Source organism: Vanessa cardui, chromosome 16 (genome assembly GCF_905220365.1).
Source record: "Vanessa cardui chromosome 16, ilVanCard2.1, whole genome shotgun sequence".
NCBI lineage: Eukaryota > Metazoa > Arthropoda > Insecta > Lepidoptera > Nymphalidae > Vanessa > Vanessa cardui.
In genome coordinates this window covers 9,553,232-9,572,299 of record NC_061138.1, presented here as the reverse complement: position 1 = coordinate 9,572,299, position 19,068 = coordinate 9,553,232, and the positions used below count along the sequence as shown (strand labels likewise).

The 19,068-nt window shown below is 32.8% G+C and overlaps 1 protein-coding gene across 1 annotated transcript; it reads right to left on the bottom strand.

Annotated features, from left to right (window-relative positions):
• Positions 1–3,039, bottom strand: LOC124536190 (serine-aspartate repeat-containing protein F-like). The gene is made up of 4 exons (XM_047112670.1): positions 2,922–3,039; positions 2,347–2,561; positions 730–1,902; positions 1–600 (listed from the first exon to the last, which is right to left on the bottom strand). The coding sequence occupies exons 1-4, from the start codon at positions 2,926–2,928 to the stop codon at positions 193–195; spliced, it is 1,803 nt and encodes a 600-aa protein (XP_046968626.1). The 5' UTR covers positions 2,929–3,039; the 3' UTR covers positions 1–192.
• Positions 3,040–19,068: the final 16,029 nt, after the last annotated feature.

Sequence of the window (19,068 nt, the reverse complement as noted above, 5' to 3'; positions counted from 1 at the left end):
TTATAGTAATATAATAATTTATTACACATTCTCGTCAGTTTATTTACAAAATTGCACAAAGTGAAATCCTACTCACAACACTTATGTCTAATTTTTAAAAATAAAATTGTTTACATTTCTACCTAACTAACTACCTACATTTCAAGATAGCACTCTGTACAGAGATACCTTTGAAATCAAATGCCTGTCGTTTTACGCGAATGCACTAACTAATCTTCTGAAAAGCTTTTTTACCCCAAAGTCTTCAATGTCGGTATCATTTTCCATTTCGTCACTTTGACTGTCTTCACCGTCTTCATCATTGTCATCATTACCATCATCATCTTCAGCATCGTCCTCTCCATTACCATTGTCGTCCTCTTCACCACCGTTATTATCATCATCGACGTCAGCATCGTCATCACCATTGTCATCACCTTCGACGTCAGCATCTTCATCATCGTTGTCATCACCATCGTCGTCACCGTTGTCATCACCATCAACGTCAGCATCGTCATCACCGTTGTCATCACCATCAACGTCAGCATCGTCATCACCGTTGTCATCACCATCAGCGTCAGCATCGTCATCACCGTTGTCATCACCATCAACGTCAGCATCGTCATCACCGTTGTCATCACCGTCAACGTCAGCATCGTCCTCACAATCATCGTTGGCATCATCATCATCATCGTTAGCATCATCATCTCCATCATCGTTAGCATCATCATCTCCATCATCGTTAGCATCATCATCTCCATCATCGTTAGCATCATCATCACCATCATCGTTAGCATCATCATCTCCACCATCGTTAGCATCATCATCAACATTAGTATCTTCATCAACATTACTTTCGTCATTATCACCTTCTTCCATCATATCAACTTCTTGTTCTAAATCCTCTTGTTGTTTTAAACGCCTAGTTAACCAAATAAAATCAACAACAGCATCTTCCTCGCCTTCCCCTCCTTCTCCAGATCCTTCGACATGGTCGTGGTCATGATCGTGTTGGTGATCGTGGTCGTGATCGTGTTCATGGTCATGATCGTGATTATGTTCATGGTCATGATCGTGATTGTGTTCATGGTCATGATCGTGATCGTGGTTGTGTTCATGGTCATGGTCATGATCGTGGTCATGATTGTGTTCATGATCATGATCGTGATCGTGATTGTGTTCATGGTCATGATCGTGGTCGTGATTGTGTTCATGATCATGATCGTGTTCGTGATCATGGTCATGATTGTGTTCATGGTCGTGGTCATGATTGTGTTCATGATCATGATGGTGGTCATCATTGTGTTTGTGACTAAGCGATGCATGGCGAACAACAGCTTCTTCAATTTCTTCTTCATTATTCAATTCATCATCATTGTCTTCCTCCTCTTCTTGCTGTTCAATTTCTTCTTCTTCACCTTCTTCGGCGTCTTCCGCGTCCTGTTCCACTTGCGTATCTTCTTCCTGCTCTTCTACATCCTGATCTTCTTCTTCCTGGTCATTAACTTCCTGCTCTTCTTCGTCCTCGTCATCGTCTTCCTGTTCTGGAAGTTCTTCTCCGTCCTCATTTTCTCCATCATCTGTGTTATCGTCTTCCTGTGATTGTAATACTTCTTCGTCAATGTTCTGTTCACTTGTTTCTATGTCATTATTATCTTGTTCTTCAACTTCTTGTTCATTAACCTCTTCGTCTTCTTCAACTTCTTGTTCATCAACATCTTCGTCTCCTTCTACTTCTTGTTCATCAGCCTCTTCGTCTTCGTCAACTTCTTGTTCCTCAACTTCTTCGTCTTCTTCTCCTTCTTCATCATCATCCTCTTCATCGGGTACTTGTTCTGATTCCTCTTCAGAACCAATTTCTTCTTCAGGATCTTGTTCTTCCTCAATTTGACAGTCTTCTGGTGGTGTAGATGGATCGCAAATCTACAAAAGATAAATCATAAATAATACTAAAAGGCATCCGCAAATAAAACATACTTCTAAAAATAGCATGTACAATTAACATCATATAAAGTAATAGCCTGTTAATTTCCTAATTCCGAGTTGAGGCTTCCGTTCCGATAAAAGAAAGTTCGGAGCTTATTTCACGAGGCTTCTCAATACACGTCGGAGATTAGACTGTAAGTTTTTCTCACATTACTTTCTTTCAGCGAGTACCAAGTGAATTATAAACACAAACTAGTACATTAAAATGCAGCGGTATCTGCCTGGGTTTCCATTAAAATCACGTTCTAACCACTGGGCCATGCACTCGATATATAATATTTTAAATATTAAATGTAAAGCGTTTAACTATATCGCTAGTAAAACTAGGAACTTAAACATATTAAAAATTGAAACTTAATGTCATTATATTGATTAATTTACCTGCTCGTCTTCATTAAACCACGTCCCCGAAGGGCATTGCATAAGATAAGCACGACTTGAATAACATTGGTAGTAGTGCAAGCAGCTGTCGACACTGGCGATTCGTAGGAAATTTTCTTGGCCAATGCACAGTGTCTCCGGATTTTGTCTCAAATTGATTGAGAACGCGGAGGCGCTGGCCAGCGCCGCCACTAGCAACAGTAGCCCTGTGGTCACTACAAAAAAAAAAAAGAAACGTTTAATTAGATTGAAAATGAAACAGATCAAAGAACAGTGAATAATAGATTCACGTCCATTTATAAAATATAAATAAAGAACAGTGGATAACGAGTGTGGCTCAAAATGCTAACTGAATTTCCAAAAAAGAATACATTCAATATATTTCACATTTAAACTACACAATATCTCAATGTAGTATCACGTGTTCAATTACAATTACATAATACGCTGTCGAAAATTAAATACTATACGTGAAAATTACTTTTTTTATTGAAGCACAATAACCGTAATAATTGCGTTTCTATGTAAAGTAGCATTAAAGTCCATCTCAGATTTTGAGGGTCGATTTTACTCACATTTCATTTTGACCGCAAAATGGCTCGTGTCGTGATGCGATCTTCTAAGAAAATAATTTTATTCTGTTGTAAGACACCAATTTTATCGAGAACATTATATCTAAAGAATCAGAGATAATGTCAGACAGTATTGTTAGTGGAGATATTGTCGATCACAATTTATCATACATACTTTTCCTTCCTTAAGCCGTGTTTAAGTTATTAAATAACTAGATACAGTTTTATGCGATTAATCTATCGCAAATGTCAACATTTCATTATTTTCAACACATCATCGCTGTTCCTGCAAAGGTCACTATGTGTTTTTTTCAAAATTTCGACAGCTGTGCCGATTTAATCGTTATTAGCCTTAAGCACGATAAAACTCGAATGAAATAGCTTACCTAAGTAATAATCAATTTTCTCAATAAAAGAGGCTCTCTTTTTTACTTAAAATGCGTTTCAGTACATGTTAAGGTTTGACTTATCATGAAAGCAAAGAAAGTCTGTTTAGTTACGATTTTTTGCAATTATCGTCATCATTACATAAAATAAAACAAAATGTAAGTATGTATGCTTAGATCTTTATAATTACATAACGGATTATAAGATAGAGTGATTCGAGAGGAAGGTTTTTATATATAATATATGGACAATATAGTAAATAAACACATTTTTCGCTAACATTGCAAACTATGTCTTGATTGAAATACTTAATATAAGACATTCACTAGCATATTTTATGAATTTAGTTGTAAGTAAACTCAGTAATAAATATTAACAAAACCTCTTTGAATGGTATTCAAGTATTTCATTAATTTCATGATACTATAAATTTTCATAGGTATAAATTTTGTAGGTAGTAAAATATTATAAATAAAGACATTTTCCGTGCCCGATAAGTTTCTATATAACACGGCTTTATAATTCCGGTTGTCAATGAAATGCCATTTGCGCGTTCTTCGCATGTTCTTCTATATAACCTTGTACTTGATGATTGCTCAGATTAGAATACCTTTTTAAATGATTCAACGATTGAGAGAATACTTGATACATGTATAGTTCGAACTTGTGAACATATTAATGTTCTATTTAATTTTGATTTCATTTATTTGTAATCAATTTGTAAATGTTCTTTTATGTTAGTAATTAGTCTATACTTAATACTTTTCGACATTCAATACATCTTCTATTTAATCTAAATTAAATTAAGGGCTGAAGGCTGTCTCGGGAGGTACTCCAATTCTTACTTTCGTAATTCTTAGATCGTATCTGTAGCCTCACTACTGGATATTTAGATATTTCCTTGAGTCGAGATGGCCCAGTGGTTAGAACGCGTGCATCTTAACCGATGATTGCGGGTTCAAACCCAGGCGAGCACCGCTGATTCATGTGCTTAATTTGTCTTTATAATTCATCTCGTGCTCTGCGGTGAAGGAAAACATCGTGAGGAAACCTGCATGTGATAAATTTCATAGAAATTCTGCCACATGTGTATTCCACCAACCCGCATTGGAACAGCGTGGTGGAATATGTTCCAAACCTTCTCCTCAAAGGGAGAGGAGGCCTTTAGCCCAGCAGTGGGAATTTATAGGCTGTTGTTGTTGTTGTATGTTTCCTTATTATATTTAAAAGTAATCAACGTCATGAAATCAGTGTGCTAAGATTAATTACTAATAAAAAATGTTTAAAATAAATATAGTTCCCATTTTCGTACTGTTATATACAAATTACTTATGTTTCGAAAGAATGTGGTAGAACTTATACATATTTATTATAAGCATAATTATTACCATACATGGTGAACATGCGTATGAGCCATCCATAAACTTACGGCGTAGATTGATCGATAGGATATCATTGAGATGCTGCTATCGTTATCTAATATATTTGACGTACTTTACAATACTATGACGTAGTCCGTTCTGTTTAAATTTTGCCATTGAAGTTGTAAATTTAAAAACATTTCACTCTGTTACCATGTCAAAGTAAGTTGTTAGTATTCAAGGATTGTCCTCTGTAGAGTCCTTGTGATTGAAGTCTCTTAATATTAAGATTTAAAATAAATTATAAATCTTATGTTTATTTCTTATGAAATACTAGCTATGCCTGCGACCTAGCACGCGTTATAATTTAACAAAACCGTATGTACCGTGTACAGACACTCCAATTTTTTTATATTATACATATAATAATTTTTTTTGATTGATAATACTAAAAGAGGCAAGTCCGTTAAGTAAATACAAAAAATAAAAACGACTTAAGCATTGATCCTTTTTATACACCTGTTCTTTTATTCGAGTTATATTTCAGCATATTAAAAACTCTTGTACTCAATTTCTTAGTAATACTGAGAAAGGAAATAATAGGAAACCAGAAGATTTAGCGCATCTTCTATTATATATAATAGAGTTGTCAAAATAAAAATATTATTTATTCAATACGGCTAATAAAAGCATTTTTGAATTGTCATGTTACAGTGATGAATTAAACGTAAAGTTTCAGGAGGTAGATTCTACAAAGAATAATCGAAGAGAAACTGAGTATTTAGTTACTCTTTTCAACCTTTTTAATTACAGGGTATGTCAGTATATAGTCAAGTATAATTAAATTTATATATATTCTGTCTAAAAATAAATAAACAGTAAATACTCCCTTTTTATCTTTAACTTAATCTTGTATTATATAATATACTTTATTATCATATACTTTTTTCTTTTTTTATGAGTTTTAAATTTTTGGATAGGCCGAGTTAAAAATAACTGGCGAATCTTATTATAGAAACGAATGCGGTAGCCCAGGAAGGATGTATTAACTTTGCGAAGTCGGAAATTAAGTTTTATTAATTTAACTCTTCTCCTCTGGTCTAAACAATGACACCGGTTTTGTCAAAAAGGTTCATTTCAATAAACATTATATTGGTGTAAATATATCGATAAACAACTGTAAGTTGGCCCCTTGAAACCCTACATTCAAGATTATTGATAGACCGTTTGTTTTTGCAGGATGAAAATAGCTTCAATCTTTAGCGATACACGAAAGCAAAATACCGTAAGACATAATACTACGAAATTAACCAATGTATACTAATCGAGCAGTATCAATATCAATTAGGCGTCTAACTTTTCTAACCGCGCATGCTGCGGAGCTGAGTCTCCCTGTCAGGGACGATAAATGAGGATTCTACTGAAGTTTTGATTCTAAATAAATCCCTAGAAATACTGTAAATTAACTTGAAATATAGCTTTCTTTCTTTAAGACAATTAATATATACTCTCTTTGGCATTTCGAACTAAATTATAGAAATTTTGTAAAATTACTTTGCATTAATGTTAATGCATTGTTTATAAATAAGGTACAATCAGCAAATAATACGATTTTATATGCATTTAACATGAAAAAGATGATTATTTATATATAACAAAAAAACACATAGAAATCAGAATGAATCTTTGTGGAACGCCCATATTAAGTACAGATTCAGAAGTCTTTATTCCATTAATAATTAATTATTGTAACAATGAGACTAAGAGACTACTAAAACTAATATTGTTTTTTATGTTTTCGCTTGTACTAAATCGTTACATTTTTTTTCTTTTTCTCTACAGAATCCAATGTTTTGGATAAATCAAAGAATATGCCAATAGTACTCTACGATTTCTCTTAGACATCGTATGTTTATACATATGTCTAAGTAGTGTCATTCCAGCATCAGTTGGTGAGCGATCCCCAGTAAAGCCGAATTGTTCTATATGAAAAATTATATTTATGCCAAACTTAACAAGACATTATACTATAATATATTTAGCATTATATTTTCAAATATTTTATTCAACGGAGGATGCTTCCATTTTTATAAATACAAACGGTAACTCCAGTGCTAAAGTTTAAATTTACATCTGTGTAATATTATTGTAAATTTTTTTTCTGGGTAGGTACAACCCACTCATCAGTTATTCTACCGCCAAATAACAGTACTCAGTATTGTTGTGTTCCGATTTGAAGGGTAAGTGAGTCAGTTTAACTACAGGGACATGGGACATAACATCTTATTTCCCAAGATTGGTGGCACATTAAAGGTTGGTGTTTATAAAAATGGAAGGATGCTTCCATTTCTATAAACACCAACGGTAGCTCCATTGCTAAAGTTTAAATTTACATCTGTGTAATATTTTTTTTCTGGGTAGGAACCACCCACTCATCAGCTATTCTACCGCCAAATAACAGTACTCAGTATTGTTGTATTCTGATTTGAAGGTTAAGTGAGCCAGTTTTACTACAGAGACATGGGACATAACATCTTAGTTCCCAAGATTGGTGGCACATTGACGATGTAAGGAATAGTTAATATTTCTTAAAGCGTCATTGTCTATGGGTGATGGCGCCCACTTACCAACAGGTGACCTATATGCTCGTCCGCCAAACTATACCATAAAAAAATTCAAATTCATACACCACTATACTAAAAATTACAAAACATTCCAAAAGTTTTTGAAGATGTTCCGATTGTCAGGTCAGATAAACAAAACCAACGCAGATCATATGTTTGAAAGCTATTACATAAAATACACAACTATCAATGCACGCGATGCATGCTGACATACACAATAATCAATCATAATCGAAAATCGGAGCCACAAACTAATTCTTTTAAGATAAGATAGCTTTCGGGTTGGACAATGCGCCAATAGTTTTAACAGTAAACTTGAGATTACGTTCTCGAAATTTTGCACCTTTTTTGTTTCTATGTAACGATCATTATCGTAGATATGACAGCTCGTGATTGTCACCTTACTTGGGTTCTAGTTACTTCTATAGCCGTTCACTTAGTTTATTATTTTATATTGAAACTTAAGCGGAATTGAACACAATCTTTCGATTTTACTGCGAAATCCTTTGAGTGAATTGACGGTTAATTTTTAAGATCGAATATGTGTCTCCATTTTAAGCAATAATTTAACAGAAAATTTTGATAACGGAATAGTAGTTTTATTTCAGTCACTTTGGGTGAGTAAGGATCGATGGAGGTTGAATAAGTTATTCTTAATTCATTTGTTTTTAATTAATTAATCCATTGCATTAGTTTGGTCTCTGATCAATAGCGCACAAGTGAAAACAAAGTAGCACTATGTCCTCATTCTAATAATATCATTTGATTCAGGTATTATAAAAAAAATAATACATTTTAAAAGGGCCAACTCAATTGACGACGTGTATTTGATATAATTATGAAATTTAATACGAAAATTCAATGGTTTAATAGTCATTTTGATATGTAATTTGATTGTCCTGAAAGTAATCACGCGGTGGTCACTCTTTAATCTGTGGCGCCATGCACCATCACAGCTGTAATCTCGATCCTTATCAGGTTGCGTTAACTTGATAAACGTTGAATATCGACAAAGTATCTTTTCTTATATCTTAAATCTTCAAAAGGTAAATTTTACTTACAATATTAAAAAGGATCGTGCCTAAACATAAATATATGAAAAGATGAATCCTTGTGGACATAATTACCGACACAGCGAAACAAACAGCTCGTTGGTCGGTCCGCGTTTACGAGAAAATCTTTGACACTACTTGGGTGAATATTGATAATAATTGGTATGGATCTTGCATCTCTTTCATATCTTGAATCCATGTTGAGTTTTTGGTTTTTTTTTTTAATGTTATAGGTTGGCGGATGAGCATATGGGCTACCTGATGGTAAGTGGTCACCATCACCCATAGGCAATGACGCTGTAAGAAATATTAACTATTCCTTACATCGTCAATGTGCCACCAACCTTAGGAACTAAGATGTTATGTCCCTTGTGCCTGTAGTTACACTGGCTCACTTACCCTTCAAACCGGAACACAACAATACTAAGTACTGTTATTTGGCGGTAGAATAACTGATGAGTGGGTGTTACTTACCCAGCAGGTACTTATCTCATATTTAAAAATTTGTTCGATTGCAAACATAAGTATATATATATTTTTTAAGTTATTGACTTATTACCAAAAGGACACGTCATTATGCTTTACCGGTAATTTGTATTCCCTTTTGTTGCGTCACAATAATGTCTCTTCTCTTTGTCTGAAAAAATAGACAGCGTGGTTTGTAAGATATTTTGTGCCTTGCGCAAATACTTCGAGGTACTAATTTTCACCAGCGATTTTCTAGAACCGGTGTAACTTAAAGAAACATTAATACGAAGCAGTAGGCTTTCTTTTAAAGCTGGCAATGCAAAATATTGTAGGTGACCATGGGCAGAGGTAATCAGCACCATCATATTCATTAAAGAACATTACATGTTGTGTAACGTGTAAATATATCTGTAATCTATTAGAAATTCGCTCTTCGAATGAATCACACATAATTCTCCTTCATAAGAAAGGGAATAAAGATGACATCGGCAACTATAGACCAATCAGCCTAATATCAAATGTGTACAAAGTCTTCGCAAAAATAATTTTAGAAAGGATAACAAATGTCTTAGATGAAAACCAACCGATTGAGCAGGCAGGATTCAGAAAGAACTACAGTACTATAGACCACATCCACACAATCAAACAAGTCATGGAAAAATACAATGAATACCAGAAGACACTGTATATCTGTTTCATAGACTACTCCAAAGCATTTGATAGCTTAAAACATACATTTATCTGGCAGAGTCTAAAGGAACAAGGCGTGGAAGAGGTCTACATAGAACTAATCAAGTCCATATACAAAGAAAGCAAAAGCAGTGTTAAACTAGAGTCAAAAGGAGAACCCTTTCCAATAAACAGAGGTGTAAGACAAGGAGACCCTTTGTCGCCTAAGCTGTTTAATGCTGTGCTTGAACACATATTTAGAAAATTGGACTGGGAGAGTAATGGTATCAACATCAATGGAAACCGCCTCAATCACCTGAGATTTGCCGATGATATTGTCTTGCTGGAAGAAGATCCCAAAAAGCTGGAGCATATGATAAAAACCCTAGCAGAAAAAAGCAGAGAAGTGGGCCTAGAAATTAACGCGGACAAAACAAAGCTAATGACAAACTCAATAGAAATCGACATAGAGGTCTACGGAACCAAGTTTGAGTATGTGAAAGAATATGTTTACCTAGGACAAATCATATCTCCGGAGGACTCCATGACTAAAGAAATAAACAAAAGAGTAGCTAACGGGTGGAAGAAATACTGGTCGTTGAAAGAAATCATGAAGAACAAAGAATTAGGGGTACATATCAAGAGAAAGACTTTCAACACTTGTGTTCTTCCCTGCATGACATACGGCTGCGAAACATGGACTCTAACAGAAAAACATAGAGAACAACTAGCCAAAACTGTAAGAGCAATGGAAAGAAGCATGTTGGGAACGAGGCTTAGTGATAGGATCAGAAATGAGGAAATCAGAAGAAAGACCAAAGTTACGAATATCATATCTCGCATAGAGCATCTAAAATGGAGCTGGACAGGACACATGTTGCGCTGCAAATTAAACAAGTGGAGCCAACAGGTGACTCTTTGGTATCCTAGAGAGAACACCAGAAAACCAGGGCGTCCAAAGAGTAGATGGAGTGACGATATCCGCCTAACCCTGGGACCATTTTGGACTAGAGTCGCGCATGATCGAGCTCAATGGAGAGAGCTGGAGGAGGCCTATGCCAAAAGGCACGCCGAACTTCGACATATTATAAATAAATATTTTATTATTTTGTATTTGTACTGTGGTTCGGAATAAAAGGGCTTTATTATTATTATTATTAGAAATTCGCTAAAAATAGCAAAGACAGAATCGTCTCTAGAGTGTGCACCAATAAAGAAAATGAAAATGCAGGGTGTATGTGTATTCGTTAAATGCCAAATCCAAACGAGAGCTGTGCCACCGTGCAGAACATGCGGAAACCGTATAAAAGATTTATTTCCAGTTCAATTGAGAGTAAAAATTAATTTTCAAACTTTGTAAGGCTACCTTCGAAGTGCACTGAATGTTTTTAATTAGTAGCAATAGTGAGGGTAAGTTTGATTTTCTTTAAAAACCCGATCATTTTCATGGGTTTCCACTGAAATGGATAGTTTTTTAGAGTTTATGTAACGATGTTCTTTTTTCATTTGTTACTTAAATGTATTGTAATGTTATTTTGTACTCACTAACGTTTTAATACATAATCTCAATACTTTTAAAACAGCAACATTTAGACAAAGGTAATATCCAATATTTAGAATATTTCTAAGAAAAAATAGAATTCCAAAAATATAATAATTATTTTCATGATTCAAATATTTCTCAGAAGTGTTTTATAATTTCAACAGAATATTTAATCTGAAAAATAATTATTATTAACTTCAATTTCAAATAATAATTATACAAAAAATGAAGGATACCACTGAAAAATGTTTGGAACTACTGATTTATTCACCGAACCGCTGATGGCATTTGCAACCAGAAGTACTAAAGGTATTTGGGCTTGGATTAATGAAAATGGGCATATTTATTTTTGCTCTTCGAAACAAATGGTTGAATACAAGGGCATAATATTCTACCATTACAAAAAATGCAAGTAAATAAATTTAATGATGATTTTATAATCATAATTTGCCTATATCGAGCCTGCCTTTCACAACAAAAGTTATAATAATCATAAAAGTAGTTGCAAAGGGAAACAAAATATTTTAAATAAAATTAAAGATGCAATACTGATATACTGTGAATGTAAATATGCAAATAAAAAAAAAAGAGTCAAGGGCGATGTAAGGAATGATGATCATTGTAAGAATAAATACTCGTCCGCCCTATAAAAACATTTTTTATATTCCTAATTTATTTTAAATGTTACAATTCCGACATTACCTTGGAACATCAAATTTTTTGTGAAGTATTGATGTACTTCTAAATTAATTGTAATATATTTAATACCTTATAATAACAATTTCTATTTCTTTGTTTTCCGTTATAGAGAATTTCTTGACACACAAAACTGAGATGTAGTTTAAAGTTAAAAAAAAATATAGATGACATTTATTTGACTGTTATAGTTAAAATTGATTAGATTAAAATAATTCAAGTGTAAATCCCACGCAGTAACACAGGGTCATTTAACAGAATCAACTTAGGCTCGATACTCAGTATTACTGTCTCGTAAATGAACGGTAAATACTTAATAAATGGGTCTAATTAAATTTTCTCGGCGCCACTTTACAATTACTTAAGCCGGAACTGAATACACTCTTACGCTAAATAGATTCCGATTGTATTGCGGTCTCGTATAAACGTATCCAGAGTCAATTCTCTGATAAGTTACGTTCCATATTATCAGACTTGGTTTTATGTTGAGCCGAGATCGCCTTGTGGTTGGAACACGTGAATATTGATAGAAAATTATGGGATAATACTATATATCTACTGTATATTATAAACAGCATTAATGATGATGAATTTTTGTATGTATCTTTGTTTGTAATTGATTTCGTGCTGATTATAATTGTTAGGAATCCTGGATATATTGCGATATAAACAATATGTATCTACCGAAGAGTATTGGAGCGTGGTGGTGGAAGAAACTCAAAGATAATTCTTGTTTATAGAGAGGAAGGCCTCAATATAGTAATGGGACTTTTAAAGGCTGTTACTTTTATCATTATCGAGATAATACAAGCTATGACTTAAGTATTGTTCTAGATCTAGAATCTACCATAAAAATTGTTAGCCGAATCGGTTTTAATGAGTAATAGCTAGCTTACTTATAATTGAAACGCACCCAGCCGCTCAAGTAAACTTATAACAAACTATAATTCAGATGATTTTTGACATATATCCTTATGTTGTAATTTTTGCGGCATTTTGCCTCTTAATACTTATAGATTTGCTCGCCGTTTTTACTATAAATCGATTCGCACGTGATGATTTAATTGATGAAAAACATTTATATAAGTTTTATAAATTATTAATCAAAATTCAACATTCACTTTATTTTTAAAAATATTAAAAATTATATATCCTCTTTGGTCCCGATGTTTCATAGGAATATATCTATACGTCGCCTAAATAAATCGTAACAACTTCAGACCCTGTGAAATATCGCAATAAATGCCGTACGTGGGAAGTTGGCGAATGATAACAATATATTTTCTACAGCTTTTATATCGACGCATAAAAATTAATAAGATCTTAGTTGTTAGGTTTGCAATACACTTGTGACCATTTATATTCTATGTACAGTCAGAGTAAAAAAACCTTCGACAGATTTCAAATTAATTCCTTTATCAAATCTTGAATTCTTAGTACATTTTGAATCTAAGCATCAAAACATTGCTATATAATATGTCATTCTCAATTAGTAAAGCAGATTATCGCTCATACTGTGCACACGAAAATAGATCTTAAGGTGACGAACCTTTTCATACCCCGACTCTACAATCTTTGAGCATTTGTAACTGTATTCCTTTTTACGTATTTCCGGCACAGTTACAATGGTCGTAAAGAGAAACGAATTTATAGGAGAAGCTTAGATTATTTTTATATCTAGATTAGTGTCGCACTATAAAAGAACTAAAACTAAACCAACTTTATTACCTTGGTGTGCGTGATATAAACGTTTGACATTTGCCAAACATACATCACTTTAGTGTGTAAACATATATTACGTTAGTGGCCAATTGTTTGACGCGTTCTTAAATTTGACAGTCTATTTAGACAAATAAATAATCAAAGAGAAAGAACTAAATAGATAATAAGTGTTCTAAAAACAATGAACATTTCGATTGTCAAGAAGTTCCTTGAAAATAAGGGCCTATATGGTAGTGGAATCTGACAAGAGTCTGATTCGTCCTTTTAAATTCAAATAAACCTTTTACAGTTGTTTAATATATCTACTAACATAAGATAAACAAATAAGTATAGGATCATGGGATTTTCCAGTCTAACTCGACTATACAGTACTTTTATGTTCAATATATGTGAATCTAACCTCGAATTAAGAGAAAAGATTCGAAAAATCGTTTTAAAGTTTTAGATGATATCGATTAATACAATATACAGAATAAGTACAAATCCAAGAATGCTTTATTATTATATACTTGAAGTACTTACATATATATACTATTACTAAATATATATTAAACTTGCAAAATTCTGGTAATTAAAGCACTATTGACAATATCAACTATTATCTTAATACAAAAATATAATAGTGTATTAATCTATACTTCAATACTAATATTATAAATGTGAAAGGAAATGTGTCTGTCTGTTTGTCTGTCGCTCTTTCACTACTAATCCAAGAAATGACATACGTTACTTTTTTTCTAACACATGCCAACCAATCCCTAAATCGAAAGCGAAGCCGCGAACAATAACCAGTATAAATCAAAAAAATAATTATACACACACATGTATTCCCTATTTAGTTACACAAAACTTTGTACGTAAAGAAAAATAGTATTTACTAAGCTTATGAACAAATCGATCACTAGCCGTCAGTATCACGTGGTCTGCGAACTCCTAATAAACGTTCTCCTTGATTCGGGTACGTTTAAAAGTTAATAAATGTGTATATATGTAGCTCAGCGAACTTTTCTGATTATTTAGTGTATAATTTTGGATTTCTTGAATATTTCTACATTTTTTTTTTCTTTAATTTAAGGAGCTTGGTCCTTTCTTGGACTACGTCGCTCCATAGATTACACAAAATTTTACAAATAATCTATATCAACTTAAGAGCTACTAAACATATTGTTAATATTTCTACATTGATTAATGTAAGAACAGCTTTGTAAATCTGTTTATTTGAAAAGAGCAGCTAAACGAGCGATATTTTGATTTAATATAATTTGAGTCACATGTTGGAAAATAAGCTTTGTCTCACCATAACTATGTGACACATCGAAATACAATAACATCAATTCGCTTAACACGAGACACGAGCGTATATACTTTAAGTCGTAGAAAACAATTTATTACGAACAATGTAATAGTTCAACCGAGTTCCAAATATATATCGTAACACGAGAATCATTAATTATCACATTCGAAGGGATTTAGTTGCGGATGATAGATCATATTACATGATAATAATAGTCATCTTGTTAGTGTTGTAGGCATTTAAGACCTTACGAACTTAATTTATATTAAATATATTGCTTATTCCCTATACTATTTTACTTTGTATTGGAGTATATAAAATTTTGGAAATAGTGATTATTGTTCTTAGGATCTTTCTTTTTTATTAGGATGACATAGTTAATGAAACACAATTGAGTTTTTCTTTACGAGAAGATTTATTGGTTAGTTGTGTATGTATACATTACAATAATAAAAATAAAATAAAATAAGATTGTATTGCTTTTCAAAAAACAATATTTACGCACTTGCAAGAGACATTTAATGTTATTATTAACAATGTCTTGTCCTATATTACCAGAATCTTTACTTTTCTAAGACTGCTCAGAAAGGATATATATTAATATTTTTCATAGCTAACAAAATTTAGTAGTCATGTTGCGTTCGATGACAGTTGATGGGCGGAATTCAAATTAAAGAAAAATACCTTTTCTTTACACATACTCTAGATATTTTTTTATCTGTAGCTTTTTTTTAAATGTAGATTTGCTCGTTGTACTCATAGCTAAATATAATGCTGCAAATCCCAACGTCCTGGATAAAAAGTTAAGGCATTTTTCGAGTACAACCCCATGCCTCAAAACGCAAAATCCTGAACGTGAAATCTCTCTGATCTTATCGGTTTAACCGACTCATTTAAATATGAGAGTGATGCAATAGAAGATGCATCTGTGTTTGCACACATTTGTGCTGACAATATATACTTCGTTCGCTGATCTCCCTTGTGATTAACCGCTGTGGCCGAATTCGGTCAGGACAATATCAACATCATCCGTTTTGTTTAAAGATTTCATAATATTTTTTGCAGCTCTTGTTCTTGTCGATACAGATTTGGAAACGATTCTTTCTTTAAAAAGAATTTGAATACATATACATCCTTAATACTGAATACATATATATCCCATACACATGGATCCATTCGATTGGGAGACGTGAATTTAACCAACTTGTGATTTAAAAGGGAAATGCCGCTAGCTTGTCACCATTTAACGTGATTAAGATTTGTATAATAACTATTCTTAATTTCAATTACTATATAATTATGGACCTAACTTAAATAATTCTTATTTAAATAAATATTATTATGTTGCATGATAATAGATAGAGAATAGTATACATAGTAATTGTATCAGAAGAAAAATGATTATTCCTAATTTATACATACTAAGCGACATAAATTAGCAAATAGTGTAAAACATTCTAAAGTCTAAACAAAATTATCACTCAGTAATGCTGATAAAATCAGAAAAACGACAAAAACTAAAGAAATATTGAAGTAGACGCGACAATCTGCTTCAATAAATATCTCGTTAAATGGAATCCTGTCGAGACATTTCGATGAAAAAAAATACAAAATCCAAAGAAAAGAGGTTTCTCAACAATTTGCATTCAAATCAGTTAAAACGAACGCGAGACATACTTGTATCTACATATTCAAATACCCCATAGCTCGAGGCTTTTAGTAAATTGACTTGATGACATCGCGCTCCATAAAAATGTAAACATTATCGCTTTTTTTTGTTTCAATTTTAGACCATTTGAATGCTAGATATAAAAAAGAAAGTTTAGTGAAACTTTTTACACACCTCAGGTGAAAAGTGAATGTCGAGAATTTTTAATATCCTTTTTTCTTGAACGTTTCGTCACATTTCTGAGTCCGTTCTACCGTCGCTATTAAAACCTTTTTTGGTTGGTTTCATATTCCACTGTTTGATGTGTTCCAAATAAGACCTTAGCTCTCTATATTATCGCAATTTTTAATCTATAAATCTTACAAATAAATAAATATTTGTTTATTTACTATGTGATTATAATTTAGAGTCGGTAAAAATACTTATTAGTTTTAAATAATGTAAGAATAATCAGAATATTTTTTACTTAAGCATATTTTATTATATGATGTCACTAAGTTATATTTCACTTTTTAATCTATAAATATTTTTTTTTTTTTATGGCATAGGTGGCAAACGAGCAGGAAGCTCACCTAATGGAAAGTGACTACCACCGCCCATGGACACTTGCAACACCAGGGGACTTGCAGGTGCGTTGCCGGCCTTTCAAAAAGGAGTACGCTCTTTTCTTGAAGGTTCCCATGTCGTATCGGTTCGGAAAAACCGCCGGCGGAAGCTGGTTCCACAAAGTGGTTGTGCGAGGCAGAAAATGTCTGAGAAATCGCGCTGTTGTGGATTTTCGGACATCAAGGTGGTGCGGGTGAAACTTAGAATTTTGGCGAGATGTCCGATATACATTCCTTTACAAATAAATAGATATTTGTTTTTTTTTTAATAATTGATTATAATTTAGATATAATTTTAGATTTAGAGCGAGTCGAGATGGCCCAGTGGTTAGAACGCGTACATCTTAACCGATGATTACGGGTTCAAACCCAGGCAAGCACCGCTGATTCATGTGCTTAATTTGTCTTTATAATTCATCTCGTGCTCAGCGGTGAAGGAAAACATCGTGAGGAAACCTGCATGTGACAAATTCATAGAAATTCTGCCACATGTGTATTCCACCAACCCGCATTCTCCTCAAAGGGAGAGGAGGCCTTTAGCCCGGCAGTGGGAATTTACAGGCTGTTGTTGTTTGTTGTTATAATTTAGAGTTGATAATAATACTTACCTATTAGTATTAAAATGCGCATTTAAAGAATATAAAAGAAGCATATTTTTTTTTACTTAATACATATTTTCATAATATAAAGTCGCTAAATATACCAAATAAGGGTTAAATAGTGCATATTTCGATAACTCTGAACCTATTTCAAAAGCCAATCATAGTCGAATTAATTTTAATGTTACACGCTGTTTTATATCACCACGAACATAAACACGGGCTATAATACCTTATAACATAAAATGGCTAAAGAAAAATTATAAATAAAACATATTTTAAGTAAAAATAACGACAAATGAACTAAAATTTAAAATATTACCCTTAATTATTTTCATAACGTAAGAAGCAAGTAAAATATATTTTAGTAAATGATATAAACAAACGTTCGTATTAAAATAACCGTTTAATTATGAGAGCTGCTTGCATTAATATTTTCTATAGCAATTAAAAGTTCATATCTCATTTTGTATTTGAATAGGGTGCAGTTTGAATTAAAACAAAATAAAACGTTTCTTCTTGAATACTACATCATTAGATTTAATTCAACTAAGAACAATTACAATAACATTGCTATAAATATTTCTTACTAATTAAAGTAAAGTAAAGTAACAGCCTGTAAATTTCCCACTGCTGGGATAAGGCCTCTTCTTCCATTAAGGAGAGGGTTTGGAACATATTACACCACGCTGTTCCAATGCGGGTTGGTAGAATGCACTTGTGGCAGAATTTCGATGAAATTAGACACATGCAACCTGCATGATGTTTTCCTTCACCGCCGAGCATGAGATGAATTATAAACACAATTTAAGCACATATTTGTAGTGGTGCTTGCTTAAGTTTGAACCCGCAATCATCGGTTAAGATCCACGCGTTCTAACCACTTGGCCATCTCAGCTAATAAAACTAATAAATTATTTTTTATCGTTGTCATTCACATTTATACAGATGATAGCAATCTAAATTAATATAATAACTGTGAAAGTAAGTTTGTCTGTGTGTCGATATTTCCGCAACCGCTGAACCGATTTTAATAAAACTTGGTATAAAGAAAACTTGAACTCCAAGAAAGAACAGACTTATTTTTCGCCTGACACGTGACAACCAGTGCTCTAGAACGCAAGCGAAGCCGCAGCCGCCTACTAGTATAAAATATGTTTCATATAAAATTTCATATATACGGGGCGAAGAGACACCTCACGGCTTATGTCAACCCACACTTGGTTATATGTTGCGGAAAGCCCTAAACAAGCAAATTTATTGTTAAAATAAAACACCAATTAGCTTCGTGTAAAATATCGGGTTATACAAAATTTCTACGATATTCGCTAAAAATATATTTGAAATATGAATATATTTTGTTTTGTAAAATATGTAAACATTTTTTTTAAGAAAAAACTGGTTAAGTTTTTCAGAAAAAGATTAAAATTTTTTTGTGAAACCAAAAATATTATACGTTAA